Below are 26,429 nucleotides of genomic sequence, written 5' to 3' on the forward strand. Positions count from 1 at the left end.
ATGCAAACACGCATGTGTGTGCATGTGTATGTATATGGGCATGTGTATTTGCATGTGTGTGTATGTGTGCATTTTATGTGCATGTACGTGTGTGCTCGCTATGCCTATTTATCTGCATGTTTATGATCCGCTACAAATCTTTCTTCTGGATGCATTATTTCCATTGTCATCAGTTGGTTCTCTTGGGTTCCCAGAGTCAAGACATTTTCTCTTTTCTTCAATATCAGTCATCTCTTCTTACTGTCTTACTGCATCATTTAGAACAATTATGAATAGTGAGGGTAGGGGATCCTTGACATTATGTATTTTAGTAAGAATATCACTAATCTTTACACTGTTATGTGTTAAGCTAGACTATCAATAGAGAGATGGTCTTTATACTGTTAAGTATCCTGTTTCCATTTGCTAAGCTTATTTTTTTTCTCAGTAAATTATTGACCATGGTATACCACTATTTTTTACAATTATTTTTAAAGAGCTGTATTTGATTTGCTAACATTTTATTCAGAATTATATTTATGTTCCAGAAATTATATTGGAATATAATTTTTGGAATATCTCTTATATGGCTTTTGGTATCAGGATTATGCTAGAATTGTGAATGAACTGGTAAGCTTCCAGTATTTTTCATGATCTGGACAGCTAAAATGACATAGTTAGGTCTTATAATTATGTGAAGATTATGTCTAAAAGATCTTTTAGGTTCATTGTCTTTTTAGGATGTACAAAAGTTTTCATTTGCTTAAATGATTATATTTTTATTGAGTCAATTTTTTTAGACTCTATGTATATTTAGAAGGCCAGACCTTTCATTTAGATTTTCAAACATCTAGACAAAACTGGACATAGTATTATCTGGTTATTTAAAAATATTTTTCTACTATGAGCTGCATGTTTCCATTGCTGTATCTCTTTGTTTTCTTGGCTAGCCTACCTAAATTTTGCATGATAGCAGGAATCAGATCTATTGATATGAAATGTACACTTTTTATTTGTGTCTCCACCAAATGGCTTTACTGTTATTTTGTTGGTCTGATTTGCTGAGTAGACTGCCCAGTCCACTTATTTTTAATTATTTCTTATTTGATAAATGAGAACTGGGGATATCTAACTTGATTCCAATAATCTCAAGCTTCACCAAACTTGTGTTGTCTGACATTGCGTGCAATCTTGAAAGCTCTCATAAGAGCTAACTTTTTCTGGGATATACTCCTGTGATCTCTTCCCAGTCTCTCCGCAGTTCCAAACATCCCATAATGAACAGAGGGTAGGTGCAGGGAACTCTGTTGTCCACCTGGGCCTTCCCCTCCACAATCTATAGCATCCACAGTGAAGTCAATCACTTGAGATTTCCAGCACCCCATAATGCTTCCGCCCTTACTTAGTCTGTGTTAACCAGATGCTTGCATGGTGCAGTGTTTCTACACCCAGACTCGTAAGTCATGTACTGTGATAGGTCAGAAGGAAACTGGCTGCACAGTAGCAGTCTAAAAGCATTAAAGCCAGCGAAGAAGAACTATGCAAGCATGACTGGGCTTTGTGCTGACCGTGCATGAAGAAAATGGGGCAGTTGTAATGTTTACTGCCATTTAGCCTAACACAATCCAATTCTTTTTGAATGTAAGGTCTTGAGACGGTTTGTATTTGGCCTCAAACATAGAAATGAGGCTCAAAGAGGACCAGAGATCTGAGTATGAAGGGTCTGCAAGAGGGAGAAATGTCAGGTTTCTCTTAGAGAAAATTGTAGTCAAGGGTTTTGCAAATGGACTGTTGAAGGGAGATGGGAGTCCCAGGGGGCTTGGTGACATGTCACCAAGAGTCCAGGGTACAAGCTATGGAATGACCCAGGTGAGGAACAAGGGCTTGAACTGAGATGGTAACTGAGTCAGACAGATACCGAGGGCTCAGATGGTTAGTTGGGACATCTCCCAGGAAGATCTCAAGGTTCTGCCTTAGCTGATGGGTGCCCTGGGTAAAACAGGAATAAGGACATGGTTGAGAGGAAAACACGAAATACTGAGCTTGAGGCTACAAAGCCTCTCCAAGACGGAGGAGTACTCACACCCCTGGTATATTCTAGTGATCACATCCAGCAGTGGTGTCACACGCACTTCTGACACGTGATTTAACAGACCTGTATGAGGGAGGCTCAGGAGAAAAGACAGGAAACACTGTAGAGACAGTACCCCCACACTCCATTCAGTGAGCCCAGGGCAGCGTTCAGCCCGGAAGCCTGAACAGGCAGGAGGGTATAGGTCTCGGGTCACACAGGTGCCTGCTGTGATGTGAGCACGGTACTGATGGGGATTTGTGTGTAAAGCTGTGTTTTCACAGAACGTAGTCCCCAATCATGAGCCAACTACTCCATCTGGTGCTCACCCAAAGAAAGTCATTTTCTGATGCTGGGGGGAAAAAAAAGCTGGCTGTTAAAGAGTTACTGGGAGGTCTGGACTGTATAGAAGATTCCAGTGTCTGTGTATCGACGTTGTCTGCAACCTTTGATGTGGAAGAAATCACCAGGGACACATGCACAATAAAAGATAAAGGTGTCCTAGAAAGTCTCTAAGTAACAGCAACAGAGAAAAACAAGCTAACAGGAGAGCCTGAGGAAGAAGGGTTGAAGCTGAACAGGAGAACAGGAGAGTGGAATCTTCAAGGTCAAAGCAGGAGGCAGGTGATGGCTGAACTGGGCAGGTGGATTTGGGGCTTAGGAGGGATTACTGCATAGAAAAACATGGGCGGTACCTGGACCTGCCTCTTTTTAAAAAATGTATTTTAATTGTGATAAACACAATTTAACCTTAATCACTCGTTAGCGTATAGTTCACTGGTGTTAAGTACACTCGTATTGTTGCACAACCATCACAACCATCCATCTCTAGAACTCTTTTCATCTTGCAAAGTTAACACTGTCCCCAGCACCCACCATTCTCCTGTCTCTCTGACTCTGACTACTCTAGGAACCTCGTGTAAGTGGAATCATTCAGTGTTCTTCTTTTGACCATTCGCCTAGCATGCTATCCTCGAGGTTCATCACCGTTGTAGCATAGCTCAGATTTTCCTTCCTTTCTGAAGGCTGAATCATACTGCATTGAGCCACACATCGTTTATCCATTCATCCACCGATGCAGTTAGGGTGACTCCATCTTCTGGCTGTTGTGAAGAGTGCTGTGAATCCAGGCATACCAGAACCTCTTCAAGACTCTGCTTTTAATTCAAGTAAATACGCAGAAGTGGACCTGTTGGATCATATAGTAATTTTAATCTTTTGAGGAGCCAGCATACTGGTTTTTCCACAGTGGCTGTACTGTCTTACAGTCCCACCGATAGCATGCAAGGGTTCCAGCTTCTCTGTCTCTACACCAGTACTGCCATCCTAATGCGGTTTGATTTTTGATTCCCTAATGAATAGTGATGCTGAGCATCTTTTACATGCTTGTTAACCCTTTGTATGTCTTTTTGTGAGAAATATCTATTCAGGTTCTTTGCCCACTTTTTAACTGGGTGAATTATTTTGTAAAGCTGTAGAATTTCTTTATATATCCTTTGTAACTCTTATTAGATAATAACTTGCAAGTATTTTCTCCCATCGTGTAGGATTGTTTTACACTCTGTTGGTCATGTCCTTGGATGCATCGTTTTTAATTTTGATGTTGTGAGCTGTCACTTTCAAATTGTCATTTCCTAGACCTATTGAACAAAGCAACAGACTCCCATGTTATCTGGGGCCAGTTTTGAACTTGGTTTTGGGCTCTGTGGGGCAGTTGTATCACCTCTTGATACATCCGGTGAGCAGCTGGTCTAGGTTACATGCTGTATTGCTGATCTGCTGACAGCGCCAGCTGTCTCGCTGTTGACACCGTCTGCAGTGTTCACTGAACCCATGGTAGACAAGGTGTGAGTGGTAAAGCTGGAAGAAGACCTGAGGAGCCATAGGAACTGCAGACACGTTTATTCTCTCCTGGCTGACGCAGCAGCCGTAGTGTAGACACGCTGTATTCTCTCCTCTCATGGCTGACACAGCCATGATGCGCCTGCTTTCTTTAGGTGGCACTCATACAGGCGTACTGCACAAAGTAACCCTTGACCAAGCGAGTACCTCATGACGCCCGTGCGCAGTGCTACAAATGATCTCAGCTGTTACATCGTCACGGTTTACACTATGTGGAGCAAGAGAGCCTGAACCCACCATCTTGGCTAATTTACTCTCTCCCCACACATGCATAGGCATGTTACTGAGTAGAAAGGTATCAACTGAAGCAGTCACCTCTAAGGAGGTATCGACAGTTTCATCTTCCTCTATTGTGTGGATCCTTACAGTGAAACTGTAGTAAAGCATAGGATGAACTGGTCTGTCCCTTCAATCCTGCCTCTGCCCCCACACCCCCCAGCTCCCCTCTCTCAATGTGCTTGAGCAATGGTATTTTTACAAATTTCCTAGGAATTCAGAGGTCAGCCAGGGCTGAGAACTATGAAGTGAGATGCTCTCGAGGAGTGTTTCTAAGCGTGGCTGATCCTAAGACTCACCCAGGCCTCTTGGCTGGAACAGACTCTTCGGCTCCACCGTAGACCAAACTGAGACTTGGGGTGGGGAGGGAGAAGGAGGGAGATGGGCGTGACCCTGCACTTCAAGCACATGGCCAAGGTCATTCTTGTGACCAGGGGAGTTAGGAAACGCTGGCATCCCAAGCTCTACCACTTTTGAACCATGATAAACTCACTACTCTGAGCTATATTCCTTTAGTGAAAGCAAGAAGTGGGTTTCTGGGAACAAGGGTCAGTCATTCTTCTTTCTCATCTCTGTGTTTCTAGGGGGAGCTTAATGGGCAGAAAGGGCTTGTACCTTCCAACTTCCTAGAAGAAGTGCCTGATGATGTAGAAGTCTACCTTTCCGACGCGCCATCCCATTACTCACAGGACATGCCAATGCGCTCCAAGACGAAAAGGGTAAGCACAAGCACTCAGCATGTTTCACCCCCTCCCGCTCTGCCGTAGATGGTCCAATACAGCCTCTGCGTTGCTCTCTTTATACCTTAGGCTGAAAAGCATAGACCCTGAGTTTTTTTCTCTGCCCTTCCATGGGGATTGTGCCCCAAAATTCTAACCACGTTTATTTGTTCCACAAAAATGACCCTTTCGATCTAATCAGCCTGCTCTACTCACAAAGGAACTTCCCATCCTGCATCCCAGGTGCACATCTCAGTTTGATCAAGAGTGAGGAGGGGATGGCTAGTCCACAGATTCAGTGGGCAACAGAGATTGTTTGCCCTGTTAGGACTTTAACAGATCCTCTGAACAAAGGTCAGAGAACTTCTCAACCACATGTAACTGTTAGATTACATTCATGTTTAGCGTCTCATTTTTATTTTATTTCATCACTGCGAGTTTTTATATATTATATTTTTATATATATATATTTTTATTTCTTTGCTCATCTGCTTGGAAACAGAAGAAGAGTGTTCATTTCACACCTTAATCAGGCAATGTAGCCTTCACGTAAGTGAGCAACTGAAGATACCTATAAAGATACCAACTTAAGCTACCTTAACTGGACCAATGCGGTAGACTTAAGGCTTCACTGTGGGGTTAAAAAAAAAAAAAGAAATATGTCTCAAAAACCCATTGGACCTAAAGTATTACTTGGTCTCAGTTGTAAAGCAACTGAATTTGCAGTGAAATAAATCATCTTTAATAATTATTTCCTATGATTTACATTAAGAATATTTGAAAGGCCAACATTGGGAACATATTTCTTAACAGGCTAATTGTTTGTTTACACAGAGTGTTCCAATGTCTACTCATAATTAAAGCTGCATATTGCATTGTTAGCCACTCTTGGAAAAAGCACAACCTAATAAATGTTTACTATGGAAATTTTACTTAAAAAAAAAATGCAACTCGAGATCGAGCAGATGAGTAGTGACCAAGAGGTGATCTAGAGTTGGCACTGAACACTTCCCATGCCGGCTTGAGCAGCAGACGGCTTTTTCTTAAGTGACCACCCCTCTACCTTACAGGAGAGCTGGTGCTTCTCCTCAAAGCACAAGTGAGTGTCCTGAACACAAAAGCGTTTGGTGGAAGACTGCTCTGTTGGTATACCAATGCAATACTAAGTTTAATGAAACATGCAGCTCAAACGATTGCATTAGATGGAATAGATGGTATCTTCAGGTGTACTTTGGGATGCTTAACTAGGTGTTTTCCATTAGAATTAGACCTTGATTTTAAATCCAAGTAAGCTTGAAGCCCCTTGGCTCATATCATTTGCCTGTTGAATAATGAACACTCATATTAGAGAGAGGTCTGCTCTGGTGAGGTAAGGGAGTAAGAGGAATTCAGGCATGCCCAGGACCAGAGACGTGGGTGAGGCCAGTTGTCATGCCTCCCATGTCGTTCTGCTCTTGCAAAGCAGCATTAAGCACTGAAGTGTACAAAGTCCTACCATGTGCTCTATATTGACAAAAAGACATCTTTACTATCTTGGAAATAAGCATACAAGAAGGGCCTTTAAGCTTTCTTTGATTGTAATTAAGGTTCATTTTAGTTTTTTTTTCTTTCAACCGGTGTGCCATCTCCAGTGTTTCTACAGTATACTAACTAACCCAGGAATGCACTCAACAATGTCAGGGTTTTATATACCCAAGTAGTTTTCATATACAACAAAACTTTCTTTAAGAACTTTTGTGTTTAAGATTACTTTTGTGTTTAAGATGGGTACTTGGCCAATACTACTCTCAACCTAATTCAAAATAACTCTTTTTTTTTTTCCTGCTCTTGGTCTTAGTTTACAAAGTAAATTATTACCTAGCTTTGTTTTGCCAAAGCAATGGCCACCCCCTCCCCGGAGACAAAGAAACTGAAAACCCAACATTGATGGCTAGACCCCCTGTAAGAGATATGCCCTGGGAGAGGTGTGAGCCTCTCATGGCATACTTTAACCCTTGAAAGAAGAAATGATCCACCCTTACCTTTCCTGGTGGGAAACGGGGCAGTGTGGTGTTTCTGATGTTACCGAGTGAGCGGATGGATGTTGTTGGCGCTCGCGTACTCAATAAACTGTAACAATGTACCTACTAGGTTCCTCCTGAGGGTTCAGGTACAGCAAGGAGAGCGCCATCCCCCACAGTACATCTCCATTCGGGGTCACCTACGTCATCTATGGGTACTGGTAGTCCTGGGAGAGGCAGGGAAATGTCCTCGAAAAAGAAAAAGGGGCTGCTTTCCAAAGGCAAGAAACTGCTGAAAAAGCTGGGTGCAGTGAAATGATTCATGTGCTTCCGGACAACTTCCAAATCTATGTAATTTTCTTTAATTCCAAACTAGGGCTTTCATGACTCAAGTACTTCCTAAAAAAACAATCTTCTCCCCCGACACCAGTAGAGAAATGCTCTTTGCACTACCATCCACTTTAAGCCCAGCGCCAGGACAAAGAGCTGCTGGTGCTCCCACCCGCCTCCGCCCACCGCTCTTATTAGTGCCCGGGCTCTGGCGGGAGCTGGGCTGTCTCGTGAACATGCAGGGAGCCAGTAGCTCTTTGTAGCTCACTCCCTACCTGGGATTCCAGTCTTTGTGCATTTGTCATCTGCCCTTAAAGGAATGATTTCAACCTCTCTCCCTTTTCAAAATGCTTGCCTCATAATGCATAACTCTCACTTTAACTCTGGTCTTGAAATTCCTAGTTTATCGCCTTGATGTTCTGCCTTATAAATGCACAGTGATTTGTACTGTCTAATAAACACTACAGTGTCCACTTTGTATGTGTTGTGCATTCAGTGCTCTCATCCTCACAGACACAGTGGTTTGAAACCAAGTTGTGCAGGCTGTGCAATTTAAGATCCTGGCTTTTCAGCTTTTAAAGCAAGCCAGGCAACACACAGAAAATGTTTACTTATTCAAATCATTCAAAAAAGAGGAGAGGAGATAGCTTTGGTAAAGTACCACACTTCTCCAACCTGCCAGAAACCTGGTAATATTCATTGCTTTCAGTGTTACATTTTGTGGCATATGGATTTACGTTACTTTCATTATTTGTCAAAATGCCATACACAGTCAACAATGAACAGCACACACGTAAAGCAATCCACATAATGCATAAGCCACACCAAAAACATCCTAAATTTAAGTCTCTTCAAAATTATTCCATACCAATCTTCACCATTGGCACTTGAACAAAAACAGATTTACAAAGTTGTTGGCAGATGTATTTGATGGTTACTATTTTGTAATTCTTGTCCACTTGTAAATTGTTTTTACTCTTTATACATACTTTTCAGACTGCCTTTCTTTTGTAATTTATGGAAGGTTTATAAATGAATGACAAAGCTTTCCCCATTGTGTCTTCAAAAACTATATTGTAAATTGTAATATAATAGTATGTGGTAGATTTATTAAAAGGAAATTACTCTGTGTGGTTAAGTTCTGCGTGGGTGTGTGCATGTGTACAGCTAGTGTAAAATATTTTATAGAAATAAAATTTGTTATTTTATACAATGCCATTTATTCTGTATATTTGTTTTAAACGCTTTTTAAAAGAATAGCAGCATAACTGAATTCTTTTCTCCTGTATGTACAAGAAAACTCTCTAACATTACCTCTTGGGCACTACTTTTTTTCTAAAGTAATTCTGACCTATGTGTGGGGAGTCGTTTACAAAATGCTGTCACCCTCGCATTATTAGTGACAGTCCAGTCAGTGGCAAACAAAATGTAATTAGTGCTGAGACATACTCTCGTGAAATACTCATGAGCAGCAAAGACGTGGAGAGTGAGTTCAAACCATATTCATAACATCTCCCTTTGGCAACTCTAGAATTCAGATGATCTGAATAAAGAGCTACACCAACTAAATACAATAAAATACTACTTTTCAAAGCATTTCCTAAAAACCTTATTTTAAAATCCTCCAAATAATAGGATTTATTCTCACTAACAACATGCAAGAGAAAATATAATTCAAATTCATAACTTTATGAAACTATGTATGAATATGTAAAATTATAACTTATCATAATGCCATTCACATCAAATTATGTTTTCACCTACTGCATTAACAGAAAAGGTTATGTTGCACTAACTGATGACAGAGAAATACCGAATGATCTCGCTTACACGTGGAACCTAAGACAGTTAAACACTTAGAAGCAGAAGGTAGGATGGTGGCTGCCAGGGGCTGAGAGTGGGGGAAATGGGAAGATGTTGGTCAAAGGTATGAAGTTTCTGGAGATCTAATATTTAAAGACAAGCTAAAATGCTAGATTAAATGGAATGTCTTAAAAAATTTTCCAGTCTGAGAAATACCAGGATAAGAAATTAAAGTCTATACAACAGTGTGAATGTCTTTAATGCAACTATTCACTTAAAAATGGTTGAAATGGTAAACTTTGTCATAAATATTTTACCACAATAAAAAGAAATCGAAAACAATTTCTAAAAAAAAAAAAAGTAGAAGTAGAGCCAGGATTAAATCTTTGGAACACATTTACAAATTTCCTAAAATATGAAAATGTAGGCAAACCCAAAGTGACCCTGAGCTGGACTCAGCTTTGATGAATGCTACCAAACATTTAAGGCATGCACAAGGCAAACTGTATACAACTTCTCCCAGAGGAGAAAGGAAAACGCCCACACTCACAAGGCCAGCGTTATCCTGCTACCTAAATTAGACAGAGACACTGTAACAAAACTACAGACCAATAGCATCATGAATATAAATTTTAAAAATTCCTTAACAAAATATTAGCAGATTGAATCCAACAATACATAAAAAGATGATATACTCAACTGCGGTTCATCCCAGGAATGAAGGCTGGTTGCACATGCTGAAGAAAAATCTATGTGTTTCACTGTATTAACAGAACAAAAGAGAAAAGCTACTTAGTCACTGCAATAGATGTAAGGAAAACACTAGAAGAAATCAACACCCGTTCAGGAAACTAGGGAAAGAAAGGAATTTACCTTAGCTTGATCAAGTTAACAGCCAACATATGCAATGGTGAAAGACTGACCACTCCCCTTTCTGTCAAAAACAACACAAGGATATCTGTTTGACTACACTGACTACAACCCTGCACTAGAGCTTCTAGCCAGGACAATAAGGAAAGAATGGCATTGAAACATGTAAAATATCATGTATGAAACGAGTTGCCAGTCCAGGTTTGATGCACGATACTGGATGCTTGGGGCTAGTGCACTGGGACGACCCAGAGGGATGGTATGGGGAGGGAGGAGGGAGGAGGGTTCAGGGTAGGAAACACATGTATACCTGTGGCAGATTCATTTTGATGTTTGGCAAAACTAATACAATTATGTAAAGTTTAAAAATAAAATTAAAAAAAAAAGAAAAGGAAAAGAAAGTTACACGCTTTTAAAAGAAAGAGGTAAAACAGTCTTTATTTGCAGATGACATGATTGTTCATGCAGAAAATGTTAAGGGATCTACAAAAGGCCATGAGTACTAATAAAGCGAATCTGGCAAGATGACAGGGTACAAGGTCAACATACAAAAATCAATTGTATTTTTGTAAGAGAAGAGGGCAGCAGAGGATGAAACGGTTAGTATCACTGACTCAATGGACATGACCCTGAGCAAACTCTGGGAGATAGTGGAGGACAGGGAAGCCTGGCATGCTGCAGTCCATGGTGTTGCAAAGAATCGAACACAACTTAGCAACTAAACAACAATATGCTGCATATTTCCTATGAATTTCCCCAACAGGGACCAATTAGACAGAAATTAAAATACAGATATGTGAAATAAAATAACAGAATTAGTTGTGTAGCACCACAACATGGAATTTTTAGGCACAAATTTAACAAAATACACACAAGACTTAGCTTTCCAGGTGGTGCTAGTGGTAAAGAACCTGCCTGCCAATGCAGTAGACTTAAGAGACACGGGTTCGATCCCTGGGTTAGAAAGATCCCCTGGAGGAGGGCATGGCAACCCACTCCAGCATTCTAGCCTGGAAAATCCCCTGGATGGAGGAGCCTGGTGGGCCCCATAGAATGGCAAGAAGTCAGACATGACTGAAACGACAGCACAGCACACAAACAAGACTTGTATACTGAAACCGTGAAACACTGCTGAGAGGCTGAAAAAACTCCTGAACACAGATATATAATATGTTTATGGTTTGGAAGATTCAGTATTGTTAAACTGCCAATTTCTCTCCAAGTAGATCTACTGATTCTGTGAAATACTGGTCAAGGTTCCAGCAGGCTTATTCTAGAAACTGATACACTGATTAAAAAGTTATACAGAAATGCAAATGACCGAGGATAGTCAAAACCATTTTGAAAAAGATGAACAAAGTTAAAAGGGTGACACTGCCTAATTTTGAGACTTATTGTAATGCTAGAGCACCGAAGAATTGCTGCTTTTGAACTGTGGTGTTGGAGAAGACTCTTGAGAGTCCTTGGACTTCAAGGAGAGCCAACCAGTCCATCCTGAAGGAGATCCGTCTTGGGTTGTCTTTGGAAGGAATGATGCTAAAGCTGAAATGCCAATACTTTGGCCACCTCATGCGAAGAGTTGACTCATTGGAAAAGATCCTGATGCTGGGAGGGATTGGGGGCAGGAGGAGAAGGGGACGACAGAGGATTAGATGGCTGGATGGCATCACTGACTTAATGGACGTGAGTCTGAGTGAACTCTGGGAGTTGGTGATGGACAGGGAGGCCTGGTGTGCTGCGATTCATGGGGTCGCAAAGAATCAGACACGACTGAGCAACTGACTGAACTGAACAGTAATCAAGACAGTGTTGTTTTCTGTAAAATATAGACATATAAATCAATGGAACACATAAATGCATAATATATAGTAAGTTCATCTTCAACAAAGGTGCCAGGACAATTTAATGGGGGAAATACGGTCTCTTCCAGAAAATTCTGCATTAAGAAGGGGGATTAATAGGGGAGAAAAGTGACCCTTATCTTACATGATACAAAAAAGTTAACTCAAAGTATAGAATTAAATGAAAAAGTTAAAACTATAAAACTTCTAGAAGAAAACACAATAGAAATTTGGTTGGTAAGATGTATAGGACACAATAAGCACAAATTATAAGAGAAAAAAAAACCCTGATAATTGGACTTAATCAAATTTAAAGACATCTTCTCTTTGACACTTAAGAAAGCAAACCAGAAAGCCAGAAACTGAGGGGAAACATTCATAGTGCACATATGAATATGACAAAAGATTTTTGTCCAGAATACCTAGAGAAAATTTACAATTCAATAAGGTCAACCAATTTAAAATATATATGCAAATGATTTGAACAGATACTTCATAGAAGCTGTAAGAATGGCTAATGTGCACACAAAAAAATGCTCAATATAATAGCCAGGAAGGAAATGCAATTAATAATACAAATGAGATACCATTACACACCCACTAGAATGAAAAGGCTGACATCATCAAAAGTAGGTGAGGATGTGGAGCAACTGGAATTCTTATGCACTGGAGGGGAGAACAGAATAGGGTAAAATCATTTGCCAACTTATTATAAAATCAGAGACACTTGGCATGTAAATCCAGCAATTCTACTCCTATGTATTTACCCAAAATAAGTAAAAACTATTTCCACACAGAGGCTGAACAGAATTTTTTTTTTTTAGAATTTAAAATAGCCCTAAATAAGAAACATCCAAAATATCCATCTGTCAATGGTGAATAGACAATGCGAAATATAATCATACAATGGAATACTGCTTACCAAACAAATCAATTAGGCAATAAAATGGATTAATTTTTGAAGCACTCTGAGCAAAAGAGGCCAGATACAAAGGAGTACATACTATATGATTCCACTTACATGAAATTATAGAGTAGGTCAAAGGCAGATCATTGTTGCCTGGGGTCAAGGTGGGAAAGACTGCAAAGCAGCAAAAAGCAACTTTCTGTGGGAGGGAACAGACAGTCTTCTAAATCTTGACGGTGGCAGAGATACTGGAGAGTATAAATTTGTCAAAACTCAGCAAGTTGCACTCACTTACGTGTAAATTACAATGAAGTTGATTTAAAACAATGGCATTAAATTAGATAAGAAGGAACAGGATTAGAGTGCCCAAAGAGTCTTGCGTTGTCTAGAACAGAGGTATATATACTGCCCCATGCCCCAACCTCACAGGCCCCTGAGGTCAGATGGGAAGAAGCTGGCCTCTAATAGGGTGAAAGCATGCAAATTCCTATATCAGCTGCCTTGTGGCAAACAACAACCCTTTATGGCCTGGCTGCTTCCTGGGCAGTGCAATCTCTGATCACTGGGGCCAGGATCCAAGTGCCTGCCTGTGCTAAGGCAGCCCTGCCACACCACAGCTAAGGCCATATGGCCCCCCTCTAAAGGGTTCCTTCACGTCACACCTGGTCAACCCTTGCACTGGACTTAGGTCAGGTGGGTGGGGAGCATGGGCAAGGATGAACTGGGCAGGGCCTTCTTTCCTAGGTACCCACGAAGAATGGCAAAACATCTGGTGCTGAGGTGTGGCCAGAGGCTGGGACTTAGGATCTAGGTTTCTAGGGAGCCTGGTTCATTGTTGCCCACATAGATGATTTCACTTTTCTACCTTGTACAATTTTATTCCAGCTGTTGCTAAGATTTCTGAGTGTCCCTATGTCCAGGTCCCAAACCAAGATAACTGGATGGGGGACTACCATTAGGGGTTTTCAAAGTCCTCTGATGACCAGAACATACAGCCTGGGCTGAGAACGACTGTAGAGAGGGGTCCTTTGACATTCACATGCATAAATACAGGGACTGGTTGACTGAGCTGAGTTGTTTAGTCATTAAGTCATGTCTAACTCTTTTGTGATGCTATGGACTATAGCCTGCCAGGCTCCTCTGTCTGTGGGATTTCCCAGACAAGAATACTGGAGTGGGTTACCACTTCCTTCTCCAGGGGGGTCTTCTGGAGCTAGGGACTGAACCCATCTCCTGCATTGGCAGGCAGATTCTTTACCACTGAGGCACCACGGAAGCCTGAGTTAAGGTTTATATTAGTGATTTATCCTTTCAATAAATATTTGAGAACCTGCTATGTGTCAGACACTGGAGAGACCACAGTGGACAAAACAGTGATGACTGCCCTCTGGGATTCCAAGAATCATTTGCACTCTAGTGGGGGAACAGAATTTAAAAAGCACAACAATAATATGCTACTGATACCAGCAAAGCTGGAGAGAACAAGAAGGATATGTCTCTAGGCTTGTGAGATGCAGAAAAATTTAGAAGGTGGTCCCTCTGCTGGTGACATCTTAGCTGACCTCAAGGAGCATGTGGAAATCTGGGTTTGGAGCACCAGCAAAGGTCCTCGGGCAGGATGAGGGCACCTGGGCAGTCTATGAAGAGCAAGATAACACAATGCCATGCCCTGAGATAGTCAGTCATTTGCAAGATTTGGGCAGATGTTTGACTTTATCACTTTGTTGCACAAAGACCAGTTTAGGAAGCTACTCTAGTAATTCAGAGATGGTGGTTGAAACAGAGGATAGAAACAGTGGCTTCAATATTCATATTTTGAAGGCAGAGCCTATAGGATTTACTGAGGAACCCAAATTGTGACATGAGAAGACTCAAGGAGGAGGCCAATGGTTTTGTTCTGAACCATATGGAAAAATGGAATTCCAATTAACTGAACTGGAGCAAAGGTCTGAAAGAAATCACAGTTCAGTTCCAGGTATGTTATTCAACCAGAGGTTCTCAAAGTGTAGTCTGGGGATCCCTGTGGCTCCCTAAGACTCTATCAGGGTTCTTCAGTCAAAACTATTTTACTACCACTGTTATCAGAGCTGACAACAGATCCTTGCTCAAAACCCATCAACCCCTCTCTTGAACAGGAACTAACATCTCTTTAAGTCACAGGATCCAGAGACAAAGAAGTTATATAAAGAGAAAAACAAAAAACAGAACCAGTTGGAACCAAGATGTCAATGAATCTGACCTTTAACTGACCCCTAGAGTCTCATCTACAATGATTTTACTACATCAGCTACTAAATGACAGCAGCCATGACTGGAAGTTGCAGACTAAAAAAGGACAGAAAAAGGTGGCAACCTATTTGGGGGAAACCCCATCCCTTTCCCCAGAAGAACAATGCAAATGCCTCCCTACCATCAGCATCACTCCTCTCTGTGTTGTCTTGATTATTTAACATCAAATCTCTCTTGCCAGGTGGGTGAAAATTTATCTGTGAACTTAAGTTCCCCCTTCTCAATTCTTTGGCCATTAAATAAAGCTTGTGCTGCACTGATCTCAGTGTCAATTTCATTTCTGGCTGTGTGAACCCTAATGCAAAAGAACTTTCCTGACAAGGCAGTCTCGGCTGGACTAGCACCAGAGCTGGGGTCAACAGAACCTAATTTTGGTAACACTAAGAGGTGATTTACCTTTTTCATTCTTATTCTCTCATAAAGTATTTCCCATAACTTCATGACATGATGACATCATCATTCTAACAGTTAATGGAATGTGGGTTTCCACACTGTTTTCAAAATATAGTTTCTAATGCACTATTATCAATAAATATAATCCACATAAAAACCCTCTGGGTCCTCAGTGATTAAAGAGGGCAAGACAGTTCCAAGACCAAAGAATCTGAGAACCACTCTATCACTCACTTGGAGACAGTTGATCGTAGGAGACCAGGGCTGGAGATGTAAATCGGAAGCATTTTCACAGAAATGAGTTAGCAAACTGAATGGGATTACCACGTGAAGGAAGAGTAGAAACAAACTCTTTTCTTAATTCTCAGAGATCCTACTTTTAAGCCTGGAGGCACTGCAACATTTTAAAGTCAGGGAGACCAGGAAGAACCAGCAAGAGACTGAGAAGTAACAGTCAGCTGCAAGGAACCAACAGAGTATGGGATCCCAGAAGCCAGGCAGACAGTGTTTCAAGGAGAAGGGCATCAGTGTCAGATAGGCCAGCAGGTTTACTGATGAGGGCCAGGAACTAACCAATGAGCAACATGGAAATCATGGAGGATCTTGACAAGAGTACTGAGTTGAGAGAGGATGGGGAGGAAAGGCATTGAAGGCAATAGCGGACTTTTGCTTTAAAGGGGAAGAGAAATGAGCTACAGGGGACAGAGAGCCCAAGAGGGCTTCTTTGCGGGGAGGAGGATGAGAGAGACAATACAAGTTTTTCAGGCTTCTAGGCATGAATAAGGAAAAGAAAAGTGATGCAGAACAAGGAGATGTGACTCGAGAGCAGTGTCCTTGAATAGGCGTATTATGCACAAGTGGGTGGCTTTAGCTTCAGCCTGAAGCAGAGAGCTCCCCAGTACTGAGATGCGGCTGGCTATAGGCTGTTGGGGTGATGTGAGGGTGTGTGAAGCTCTCACGACCACTCGAGTTTTCAGTGCACTATAAACCAGGGTTATCTTTAGGGTGAGGGTTCACGTGGTGCTGGAGGTAGACACGAAAGGGAGAAAGTATGAAAGACATCTGAGATCCAGGAACAATATGAGCTAGACTCGCAGGATATGGAGCAGCACTAAAATAATGGTGTCTGTCCCCAGCCTGTATCCTGTCACCTGTATGAGAACAGGCAAGTAGACAAATGGTTAGATTTAACTGGTCTTTTAACCAGGATTCAGAAGAAAGTACCATTGGAAAATATGGGCAAGCCAGGGACTAAAACTGAGTTGTCTGAGCCAAGGGGATATTACAGGACAAGAGGGAGGAGGGAGTGAATATACCTGATGAAAAGACATTCAAAGCTGAGTGTGTTTGCAATGGGGAGGGATCTGAAATCTAAGACTGAGGGCTAAGAAACACCAACCCCACCTCTAGACTCAAAAGGTGTGAGACAGTGTTACTCAAAGGCAGTAGTGTTTTCCTGGGGAAGGGCTAGGTGTGTGAAAGCAGAGAAATTTCTCAAGTGAGGGACTGCTGACACGTGACCATCAGTCCCAGAAGACACAATGAAAAGCTCTAAGTGTGCCTGGGAGAGTGTCAGAAAATCCAACTTGAGCTCCTTTCAGAGAAGGCAATGGCAACCCACTCCAGTACTCCTGCCTGGAAAAATCCCATGGACAGAGCAGTCTGGTAGGCTGCAGTCCATGGGGTCGCGAAGAGTCGGACATGACTGAGCGACTTCCCTTTCACTTTTCACTTTCATGCATTGAAGAAAGAAATGGCAACCCACTCCAGTGTTCTGGCCTGGAGAATCCCAGGGACGGGGGAGCCTGGTGGGCTGCTGTCTGTGGGGTCGCACAGAGTCGGACACGACTGAAGTGACTTAGCAGCAGCAGCAGCAAGGAGCTCTTTTAAGACTGGTAAAACCTCAGGGATGAAGTGCACGCCATTCATCCTAATGGTTCTCAGTCAGATACCTGGGGAAGCCCTGAGTGTGGAGTCGGGGGAAGGATGGGAGGTCTCACAGGCGGAGGTCTGGAGTTCCCACTGGACTTCTGATGGCAGGACAGGGTGCTGGGCAGGGAAATGTAAACCACAGCAGAAGCAATGCAGCCGAGAGCCGTCTTACAGAGCACGTGGACTTACCACTGACTTGATAATTTGAAGAATTTGCAATTTCTCTATTTGTCACCTGACCTTTTAAATGATTTAACTGGGTTGGAATGATGATGCAAACAGGACTAAATGCAGCCCTTGAAATATTGTATCTGAATGACCGTATCACAGTCATAAATGATTTAAACCTTAAAAACACAAATTTCTGAAACTGATGTTGAAAACAGACTAGCCCATAGAGAACAGAGACAGTATTTACCAACAGAAATTATGAGCTCTAGGGAATACCATGTGAAATACAGCTTCAATCAGGGGCAAATTTTTGGAGTTTTGAGGGAAAAAACCTGTGTACTCAGAAAAAACCGGGCAGATTACCTGTTATAATGCACTTCTGAAGCACCCCCCAAAATGCTTGGTAACCAACTACCATGTTTAAAGGATCAGACAAGACACTGAAAAGGGAGTGCCTAAAGTGTCTTTAATGCTAAAGCTTTTAGTAGAACTCAGGTGTGCATGTTTATCTTTTAAGGAAAAAACCTGGATTTCAGAGTTTTTGGTTTTATCCTTTGGAAGTGCTGCAGTCAGTTCCCTTATAGGTGCTTGGCTGTACTTGTCCCTCAAGGGACCAGCGCAACTGCTACTTCCATCACAAGCCAACCTGCAGCTGAAAAAGCAGAGTAGATACCCAGTAGCATCCACTATGTTCACTTGTCCAATTCGTCTCCTGGCTGTAGCACCCGAATTTTCCTTAGGAACCATTCCTCTATCCACTTCTGTATGAACCTCATCTTACGTAACAACTCCAAGTCTATCAGGGTAGTGTGTTCAAGGGACTCAAGGATGTGTAAACTTTGTGACCATCTTTGTAACCCCATCTGATTAGAACCCAGAAAAAGCAGAGCAAGAGACGGATCCCTAATATCATTTCACCAACTAGGTTCTATACATACCTTCTTGACTGGTATTTGCCAAAATCCCCAAACCATCTGAGATGCATCTAGAAGTTCACCCAGTCTCCCCACTACAATTCCTGACTCCTAGGTCTGGTCTGGAGCCCAGTAGCAACGGCACCCCACTTCAGTACTCTTGCCTGGAAAATCCCATGGACAGAGGAGCCTGCTGGGCTGCAGTCCATGGGATCGCTACGAGTCGGGCACGACTGAGCAACTTCACTTTCACTTTTCACTTTCATGCATTGGAGAAGGAAATGGCAACCCACTCCAGTGATCTTGCCTGGAGAATCCCAGGGACGGGGGAGCCTGGTGGGCTGCCGTCTATGGGGTCGCACAGAGTCGGACACAACTGAAGCGACTTAGCAGCAGCAGCCTGTGTTATTACAAAGGCAATGAGGTCATGTTTAACATTCCATTTGGGAACCACTGTGTAGGATGACTAGGAAAGCCAATCAATACTCTTTGGCTTAAACTGAGACTTTTTGGTCTCTTGCAAAAAACAGTCTTTATGAGAAAGTGAAGGTCTTCTGAATACTGCAACTTTTCTGGAATTAACACATTTACTGATTTTTCATGGTTTTTAAAGACATTAAAAAGCTTTTTAACTTTAAAGGACAGTTTAAAACCTGCCAAGTATGAGACTTTAATGACTTAAGTTACTGATTAGTCATAAAAATCCATACGTAAAAAAAAAGGCTCAAATTAAGTCTTTTACAGTTGTATAACTAGACTTCCTTATATTCCTTAATACTGTGACAACGTTTAGCAACTTTCATTGATTTTATTGTCTTTAGCATTCTTCTGAAACTTCACAATCTCCTGTGTTTCTTCTAACGTTTAGAAACCAAAGAGGTTAAGGAACCTTTGCTAATAGCCAAGAACAATGTTAACAACAGTTATTAGCTCAAAGAACTAAAAGGAAAATAAAATGGTTTTCTTTCACAATATGTAAGGCTAAATCCAAAAAGTAATTATTTGATAACAAGTACAAAAATGCTAAGACAAGCAACTTTACTAAATGGCATTAGTTTAAATCATGGTTCCTAAGGCCTGTGTATGACCACTAACGTTTACACTCATTACACTTGTAACCAATGTTTAAAGGTGTTCTCATGGCATATAATTACTCATTAACTTCAAGCCTGCTCTTTGCAAAATTCCTTGAAAATTCCTATACATATATAGATGTGAATAATTACAATTATCAACTTCACAATACACAGACTTCTTAGTCTACATTTTCTTTCAAGTTATGGATTTCTGGTCTTACACTGTTAAGTTTGAGGTTGCAGCATTTCCTGACAGAGTTTTACTCTGAAACTGAGTTTTCGGTTTCAGATTCATTAAGTGACACTTTTAATAAATGGAATCATACCCTTTGAGTGTACTCTTCAGCAGTTTAAAAAATATAATACATGGAAAGAAAATGAATATGCTTTCAGTAAAAGTAAAAACTCCACTGTTATTCAAATAAGATGACAATCATTGTAATTTTATTTTATAACAAATGGAATTATGTCCCAGTTGCAAAAAAAAAAAAAAAAAAAGTAATGTTAATATAGACTGCTGGTCTCTTTTATTAAACAGGATTAAAATATTTCTTTGGACAGAAATTTAAAATTTCAACTATCTTTTTTTAACCCCCATAATACCTAGCCCCCAAAATGAAATAAAAAATAAGCATCCTTCTCCATACTCTCACACTTTTCCTATACCTTGTATAGGTTATTTAATGGCAGCTTTTCCTGTAAAATGAGATCATCAGATAGAGTAAAATCCTACGTTATGATTGTAGTGAGCCCTCCACTTTATTCCTTTTCTCTCCTTTAAATTCAAACTAAGTATTTCAAAAACAAGGCCACTATAGCTTTACAAGTAGGACTTACTCCTGAGAACATTTTCAAGTAAATACCTACTTTTCAAATAGTTTAAGAGATTCTGCTTATAGTAAAAAACATCTTCTCCACACTTTTTCAAAACCAAAAATCCTCACATTTATGAGAACAAGATAAAAGAGTAAATCTTAATTTTTACCTATAAAATAAGTCAATAGCAAAGTTAGAAATGACTCTAGATTTCCTAGTTTCCTTCCCAAGTTTCATCTAGAAAGATAACAGTTAAAAAAATAAGAGCTTAAAAAAAAATCCTGAAGATATAATTTCAAAAAGAAAAACGCAGCCACATCTTGTCGTCTTCTGTAGGTTAGAGGTAGTAAAGACGATTTGACAGTGACAGATTTGGTTCTCTATGAATACTCTGGCCAACAAGGAAAGCCAGTTTGTGGGCATACTGGCAAGGAGCAGGAACACGGATGACACCCTTTAGTGGGAGAAAACAAAAAGGTTCTATTACTTTAAAAGTAACTTCTCTAAATTATAAATCTCAGTATTAACAGTAAAAGCCTTTGAAAACAGCAATTCCATTTTGAAAAGTGAATCTCACTGATGTGGCTAAATATCAATTAATAAAAAGTACTTACTGGCCAGTTATAATAGACATGACATAGCTTGTAGGTTAGCCTCTGGATGTGGTCTGGCTTCAGGCCACTGCTGTCATAGATGACATTATAATGTGTGGGAGAAACACTACCACTTCTCACTGCCTGGCTCACGATAAAAAAGTCATACCTGGAATTACATAAGAAGAAAACCACATGGGTATGAGGCTTATCTTTTTCAAAGCTAAAGTTAAGATGATTCAAGTTTCTTACAGTGGAAGGATCCTGTATACTAATGTAACCTAATCTTTTCAAAACGTGTGCTTCCTTGAATTCAGAACTTGCTATTCATGAACTGTTTTGGAATGCTTATGTGTGAAAGAGGCTTAAGATACTACTTTTTTGTATTTTAAATATCTATCATTGATGCCTAAGGGCATTAGCAAATGTTCGACCTGGCCGCTAATTTTGACAGTGCATGCTGTACCACAAGCCCATTTCCACTCCTCATCTGAGGGAGACAGCTGAGCGGAACAGGCTCTAGAATCAAGAACAAAGTAGTGCAAACATAAAGAAATAGATGTCAGTTTTTTTTTTTTTTTTGGGGGGGGGGGGTACCAATTAAGTATCAATTCAGAGATGCTGTAATCCAGCCTGATAAAGATATTAAGAAATTTATTATGTCCCTTAAAATGAGACAAATTATAAAATCAGAATTGATCTACAACAGATTATAGTCATCTGGAAAAATGAGGCTTTCAGAAACATTAAATGATGTGCCCAAAAGAACAGTGAAACCGTAACCGAGCTAGAATCAAAACCTTAGTTCCCAACTTAAGCACCTTATCATTCAAAGTAGACTTCTCCAAGTATTTGAGTAGACTAGCAGCTAGGAATGGGGAGGGAGGAGGGAGGCGGGTTCAGGATGGGGAACACATGTATACCTGTGGCGGATTCATTTTGATATTTGGCAAAACTAATACAGTTATGTAAAGTTTAAAAATAAAATAAAATTTAAAGAAAAAAAATAAAGAACATTGAGTAAAAAGTAATCACATTTTTTGATACTTTAAAATCCAACTTCCACTTTACTCAAATTGTTTTAAAAAGTTGTCTTCAGGTCAATGTTACACCTAAGCTTTGGTTGTCAGAGTAGCAGTACTGTTAGAAAGTATCATGAGGTCATTCTGAATGGTTAAACAGAGTCCTACAGGAAATGAAACTGTCAATTATCTTAGCCATTTTGTCCTCCCTCAGTGACTTTCCCCAATAGGTTAGAATCCTTCTGACAACTATCACCTGCCTGAGAAAAAGACAAAATCTAAGATAATGAATCTTTAAATAAATATTTCTATATGCTGTCAGCTAACAGGACTAAGTGGATCTAAAATCTGTATTATCATTTGTCTACATAAATTTAAGTATAGTAATGCCTCATTTACCTGAGTTTCATACAGGAGAAGTGCTACACATTTAAATTTTGCCCCTTAGGCTGACACTTTACCTTGATTAAAGCTGCCCTTTTTCAAAGGCCCCACAAATTTATGTATAAAAACAGAAACTGTCCTATTCACTCTCATGAGGAGGGTGTTACCGTGGACTGACCAACGACTTGCCATCAGGAACGTGACTTAGTGCACTGTACACCATCCCCCACAAAATGGAACTTGAGGAACCCAGTTTCATGGCTTTGCAGTTGAACTGTCGTGTGCTGAGAGCCTCACCGTGTGCCCCTGAGTGTTCTGGCTGGCTTTCTCATGGCAGAGTGCAGCTCACAGGCACACAGTGTTTACTCACGCATGCTGAGCCGCTCAGTCATGTCTGACTGTGACCCATGGACTGTGGCCTGCCAAGCTTCTCTGACCATGCAATTTTCCAGGCAAGAATACTGAGTGGGTTGCCATTTTCCACTCCAGGGGCTCTCCCTGACCCAGAGAGCAAACCCATCTCTCTTGCATATCCTGCATTGGCAGGTGGATTTTTACCACTGTGCCACCTGTGCCACCCTAGTGTTTACTCAGAAGTCACTTTTCTCATCTGCAACTGTGTCTTTAGATGGAATTTTCTAACCTGTGGATAACCAAGTACATTATGGATCTAAACATTTTGATTGGAAAACAAGAATCTATGGATGAGGTTACATATGTAAAAAAAAAAAAAAGCAACAGCAATGTACAGCAGCAGTTCTTAAACTCTGTATGTATAACTAAGGCCATAAACGATAACCCTCTTCCCTCAGAGAGAAACCGCACAGAAACCTCTGCTCACCATGTCAGACACCAAGTTCATACATCATAGGCATTATTAGGGCAAACTAATGAAAAGCATTAGTGTTTACAAGAAATAAAGTATAAGAACTAAAAAGTAAATATGGTAAAAGGTAATAAAGCATAGAGGTTATGCTAAAAGACAAAGCAGAAACCAATCTTCACCTAATACGGAACTTACCATTCTGGTCTTGTAACCTCTACATCAATAACTGTCCCAGGAAGTGGATTCTGAAGTCTTCCTCCAGACTGAGCAAAAAATCTGGCGTTGACACGTTTCTTCACCACAATTACCGTTAGTCTTGGGCTTTAAGATGGTGATGAACGTAACTACATTTAGTCAGTCATACTTTCAGGGCATTGAATCATTCATACATTCATACACGCCACTAAAAAAGAAATGCATCTCCCTCTTGGGTATATTATTTATCCAAGTTGTGAAGGAAGATTCCACAACTCGTAAGGACCTGGAGTTAGGACCAGGAATAAACTGTGAGTAGAAAATAAAAGGCAAGGTTATGTAGTTTTTTAATTATTAAACCGAGCATATAACATACCTAGCACACTAAAATGTTAAACCCAGCATGTCTTTAAAGTTCACAGTCTGAGACCCTTTTCAGTGGACATTTCCTACTACGTGGAAAGTAAGTGTACTCAGTCGTGTCTGACTCTGAGGCCCCATGGACTGTCGCCTGACAGGCTCCTCTGTCCATGGGATTCTCCAGGCGAGAATGCTGGAACAGGGCGCCATTTCCTACTCCAGCGGACCTTTCCCACCCAGGGATCAAACCCATGTCTCTTGTGTCTCCTGCAGCGGCAGGCAGATTCTCTACCACTAGCAAGCACCACCTGGGAAGCCCGTGGAAAGTAAAATCTTTGACAAGTAAGCTAATTTGAGTAGTCTTGAAATCTAATCTGCTTTTCAAAATGACTGGCTGACAGTGTATCAGGGGATCTCTGTGTCCGTTTGTCTCTCACACTCAATCACTCCTCAGTTTATCCTCAGCAATACGAGAACATTCTCTGTCACCCTCTCCCTTCCCAACCCCATTCAGGTGGCTTCTTTCCTACGTCAAGACTACTCCTCTCCCCTAGTGAGCTTTCAGCTCTGTGTCACATTAGATTCACTGCCTCTAACAAGCTTCTTGGCTCTCCTGAGGACAGCCCTTTAACTGGCAGGTCGTACTGAGCTTGAATACCCTTTCCAACCATCTCTTAAAGGTTCATTTCAAATTCATTGTCTGATACAATCACACTGTATACACATGTGCACTTGGGAATAAATGCATTAGAACATATCAAGCACTTAGTGCTATCATATAATAAGCTTTTGATAAAAATTGTGATTTTCCAATACCTCAACTTTCCTCTGCTCTTTTTCTAGCTACAAAATTAGTTCCTTAAGAGCACAAATATACTTTATTCTAAAAACTGGAAAGCAGAGGACCTCACATGCAGTATGGACCTGCCTGGTAATGTTTGACTCAGGTAGGTAGTTCACAGTATACTGTCTAGACTGATGGTCCAGAAGATTCCAAATTGGGAACTTCCACTCATTGCTAAACCTAACCTGTGCTGCTTCATGGGAGCACTAAGCAAATATACAAGGGGTAGGAAGATGATTTTACTTCAGTAAACAGAGGTCATTTTTAGAACTATCACTATTTCCACATGTAGAGCCACTGCTGCCCAGCAACAAGAGGTCTGCGTATTACAAAAGCCACCGTCTCAGGAACAAAAGACAAAGTAGATTTTAGTCCTGGGACATCTCAAGAAATGATTTCGCAAATGTGGTGACAGAAAGAAAGTCACAAGTATGTTGAAGTGACTTTTTGATTTGTTCTTAACCAAACATCCTAAATCAGCTAATCCATGACACATCTTTATAAAAAGCTAATTATCAACACTTCAATTCAAAAACAAATATTGATAACAAACAAATAAGATAACAGCAAATGTTAAAATCCAAACTCCATTTCTTAAAAGTAAGGGGTAATTCTTGGGTATTATTTTACTTTATATGCAACTCTAAACTTTTTTTAGATGAAGTGCCTACTATATATTGAGAGCATACTGGGTATTTTATGAAGTACACTGAACATTCTGGCATTTCTTTCAGCAGCCTTGGTGAGGTGCATCCCGTTTCACAGATGAACGCTAAGCTGGGATCAACCTAACTGATTTTAAGACGTATTGTCTTGATCACTAATTTCTGCAGCCCCCAAATAACAGCACAATTGACAATGTGAAATCTACTGCATGCAATGGTCTGTTATGCACCAGCACAGGCAATCAATTTAAGTCCTCCTTCCCTGCAACTTTCCTTTTTAAGGAAGAAAACAAATGAAAACTTACAAAACTTTACAAAGTAGAACAAAATACCAATGAAAAATATAAGCATTAAGAATTTTAAGAAGATAGGAAAGAACATTAACGTTCATTTACAAAATATTTTAAAATGCCATTGGCATTTTAATCTGAAACTCAATTACTTCAAAAGAGATAAAAACATCCCTGACTTGCTCTGAAAACTTACTGGCATAATGATCACATTTTAAGAAACGTTTAACACTCAGAGGGGTTCTTTCAGAATTCGGCCAAAAAAGACTTGGGAGCGCCCTTCAATTTAGCTAGAAATAAGTCCTCAACGCTCATCCCATGGGCCACATAAATCACATGGAGCCCAGATACTGTCAAACGACTTTCAAGACCCTCATTTTCTATAATGATAACAAATGCTGCTGAAGAGGTTTGGCAGAAATAATCAGTCTTTAAATATCCATGAAGCAGGAGCAGAAATTAAGAAGAGGTGACAAGAATACACAAAAGAGCTGTACAAAAAGCTATTAATGACCCAGATAACCATGATGGTGTAGTCACTCACCTAGAGCCAGACATCTTGGAGTGTGAAGTAAACTGGGCCTTAGGAAGCATTACTGTGAACAAAGCTCATGGAGGTGATGGACTCCCAGAGCTATTTCAGTCCTACAAGATGATGCTGTGAAAGTGCTCCACTCAATATGCCAGCAAATTTGAAAAACTCAGCAGTGACCACGGGACTGGAAAAGGTCAGTTTTCATTCCAATCCCAAAGAAAGGCAATGACAAAGAATATTCAAATTACCATACAACTGCACTTCTTTCATATGTTAGCAAGATTATGCTCAAAATCCTTTAAGCTAGGCTTCAACAGTACATGAACTGAGAACTTCCAGATGTACAAGCTGGATTTCGAAAAGGTAGAGGAACCAGAGATCAAACTGGATCCAGAGATCCTCTGGCTTAAAGAAAAAGCAAGGGAAT

General features: G+C 40.6%; 2 protein-coding genes across 5 annotated transcripts in view; one reads left to right on the forward strand and one right to left on the reverse strand.

Annotated features, from left to right (window-relative positions):
* The window catches only part of RIMBP2 (RIMS binding protein 2), a 117,986-nt gene extending 109,504 nt beyond the window's left edge, over positions 1-8,482 (forward strand). The window contains exons 19-20 of the mRNA XM_055550208.1: positions 4,813-4,947; positions 7,078-8,482. Coding sequence (XP_055406183.1) covers positions 4,813-4,947; positions 7,078-7,266 — 324 coding nt within the window. The 3' untranslated portion in view covers positions 7,267-8,482. The remainder of the gene's footprint in view (positions 1-4,812; positions 4,948-7,077) is intronic.
* An 11,414-nt stretch (positions 8,483-19,896) lies between these two features.
* The window catches only part of PIWIL1 (piwi like RNA-mediated gene silencing 1), a 37,224-nt gene continuing 30,691 nt past the window's right edge, over positions 19,897-26,429 (reverse strand). For all 4 annotated transcript variants that reach the window (XM_055550200.1, XM_055550199.1, XM_055550201.1 and 1 more), the window contains 3 exons: positions 23,309-23,434; positions 20,903-21,050; positions 19,897-20,742 (listed from right to left, as the gene is read on the reverse strand). In XM_055550200.1, coding sequence (XP_055406175.1) covers positions 20,626-20,742; positions 20,903-21,050; positions 23,309-23,434 — 391 coding nt within the window. In that variant the 3' untranslated portion in view covers positions 19,897-20,625. The remainder of the gene's footprint in view (positions 20,743-20,902; positions 21,051-23,308; positions 23,435-26,429) is intronic.

This window comes from Bubalus kerabau, chromosome 16 (assembly GCF_029407905.1).
Source record: "Bubalus kerabau isolate K-KA32 ecotype Philippines breed swamp buffalo chromosome 16, PCC_UOA_SB_1v2, whole genome shotgun sequence".
NCBI lineage: Eukaryota > Metazoa > Chordata > Mammalia > Artiodactyla > Bovidae > Bubalus > Bubalus kerabau.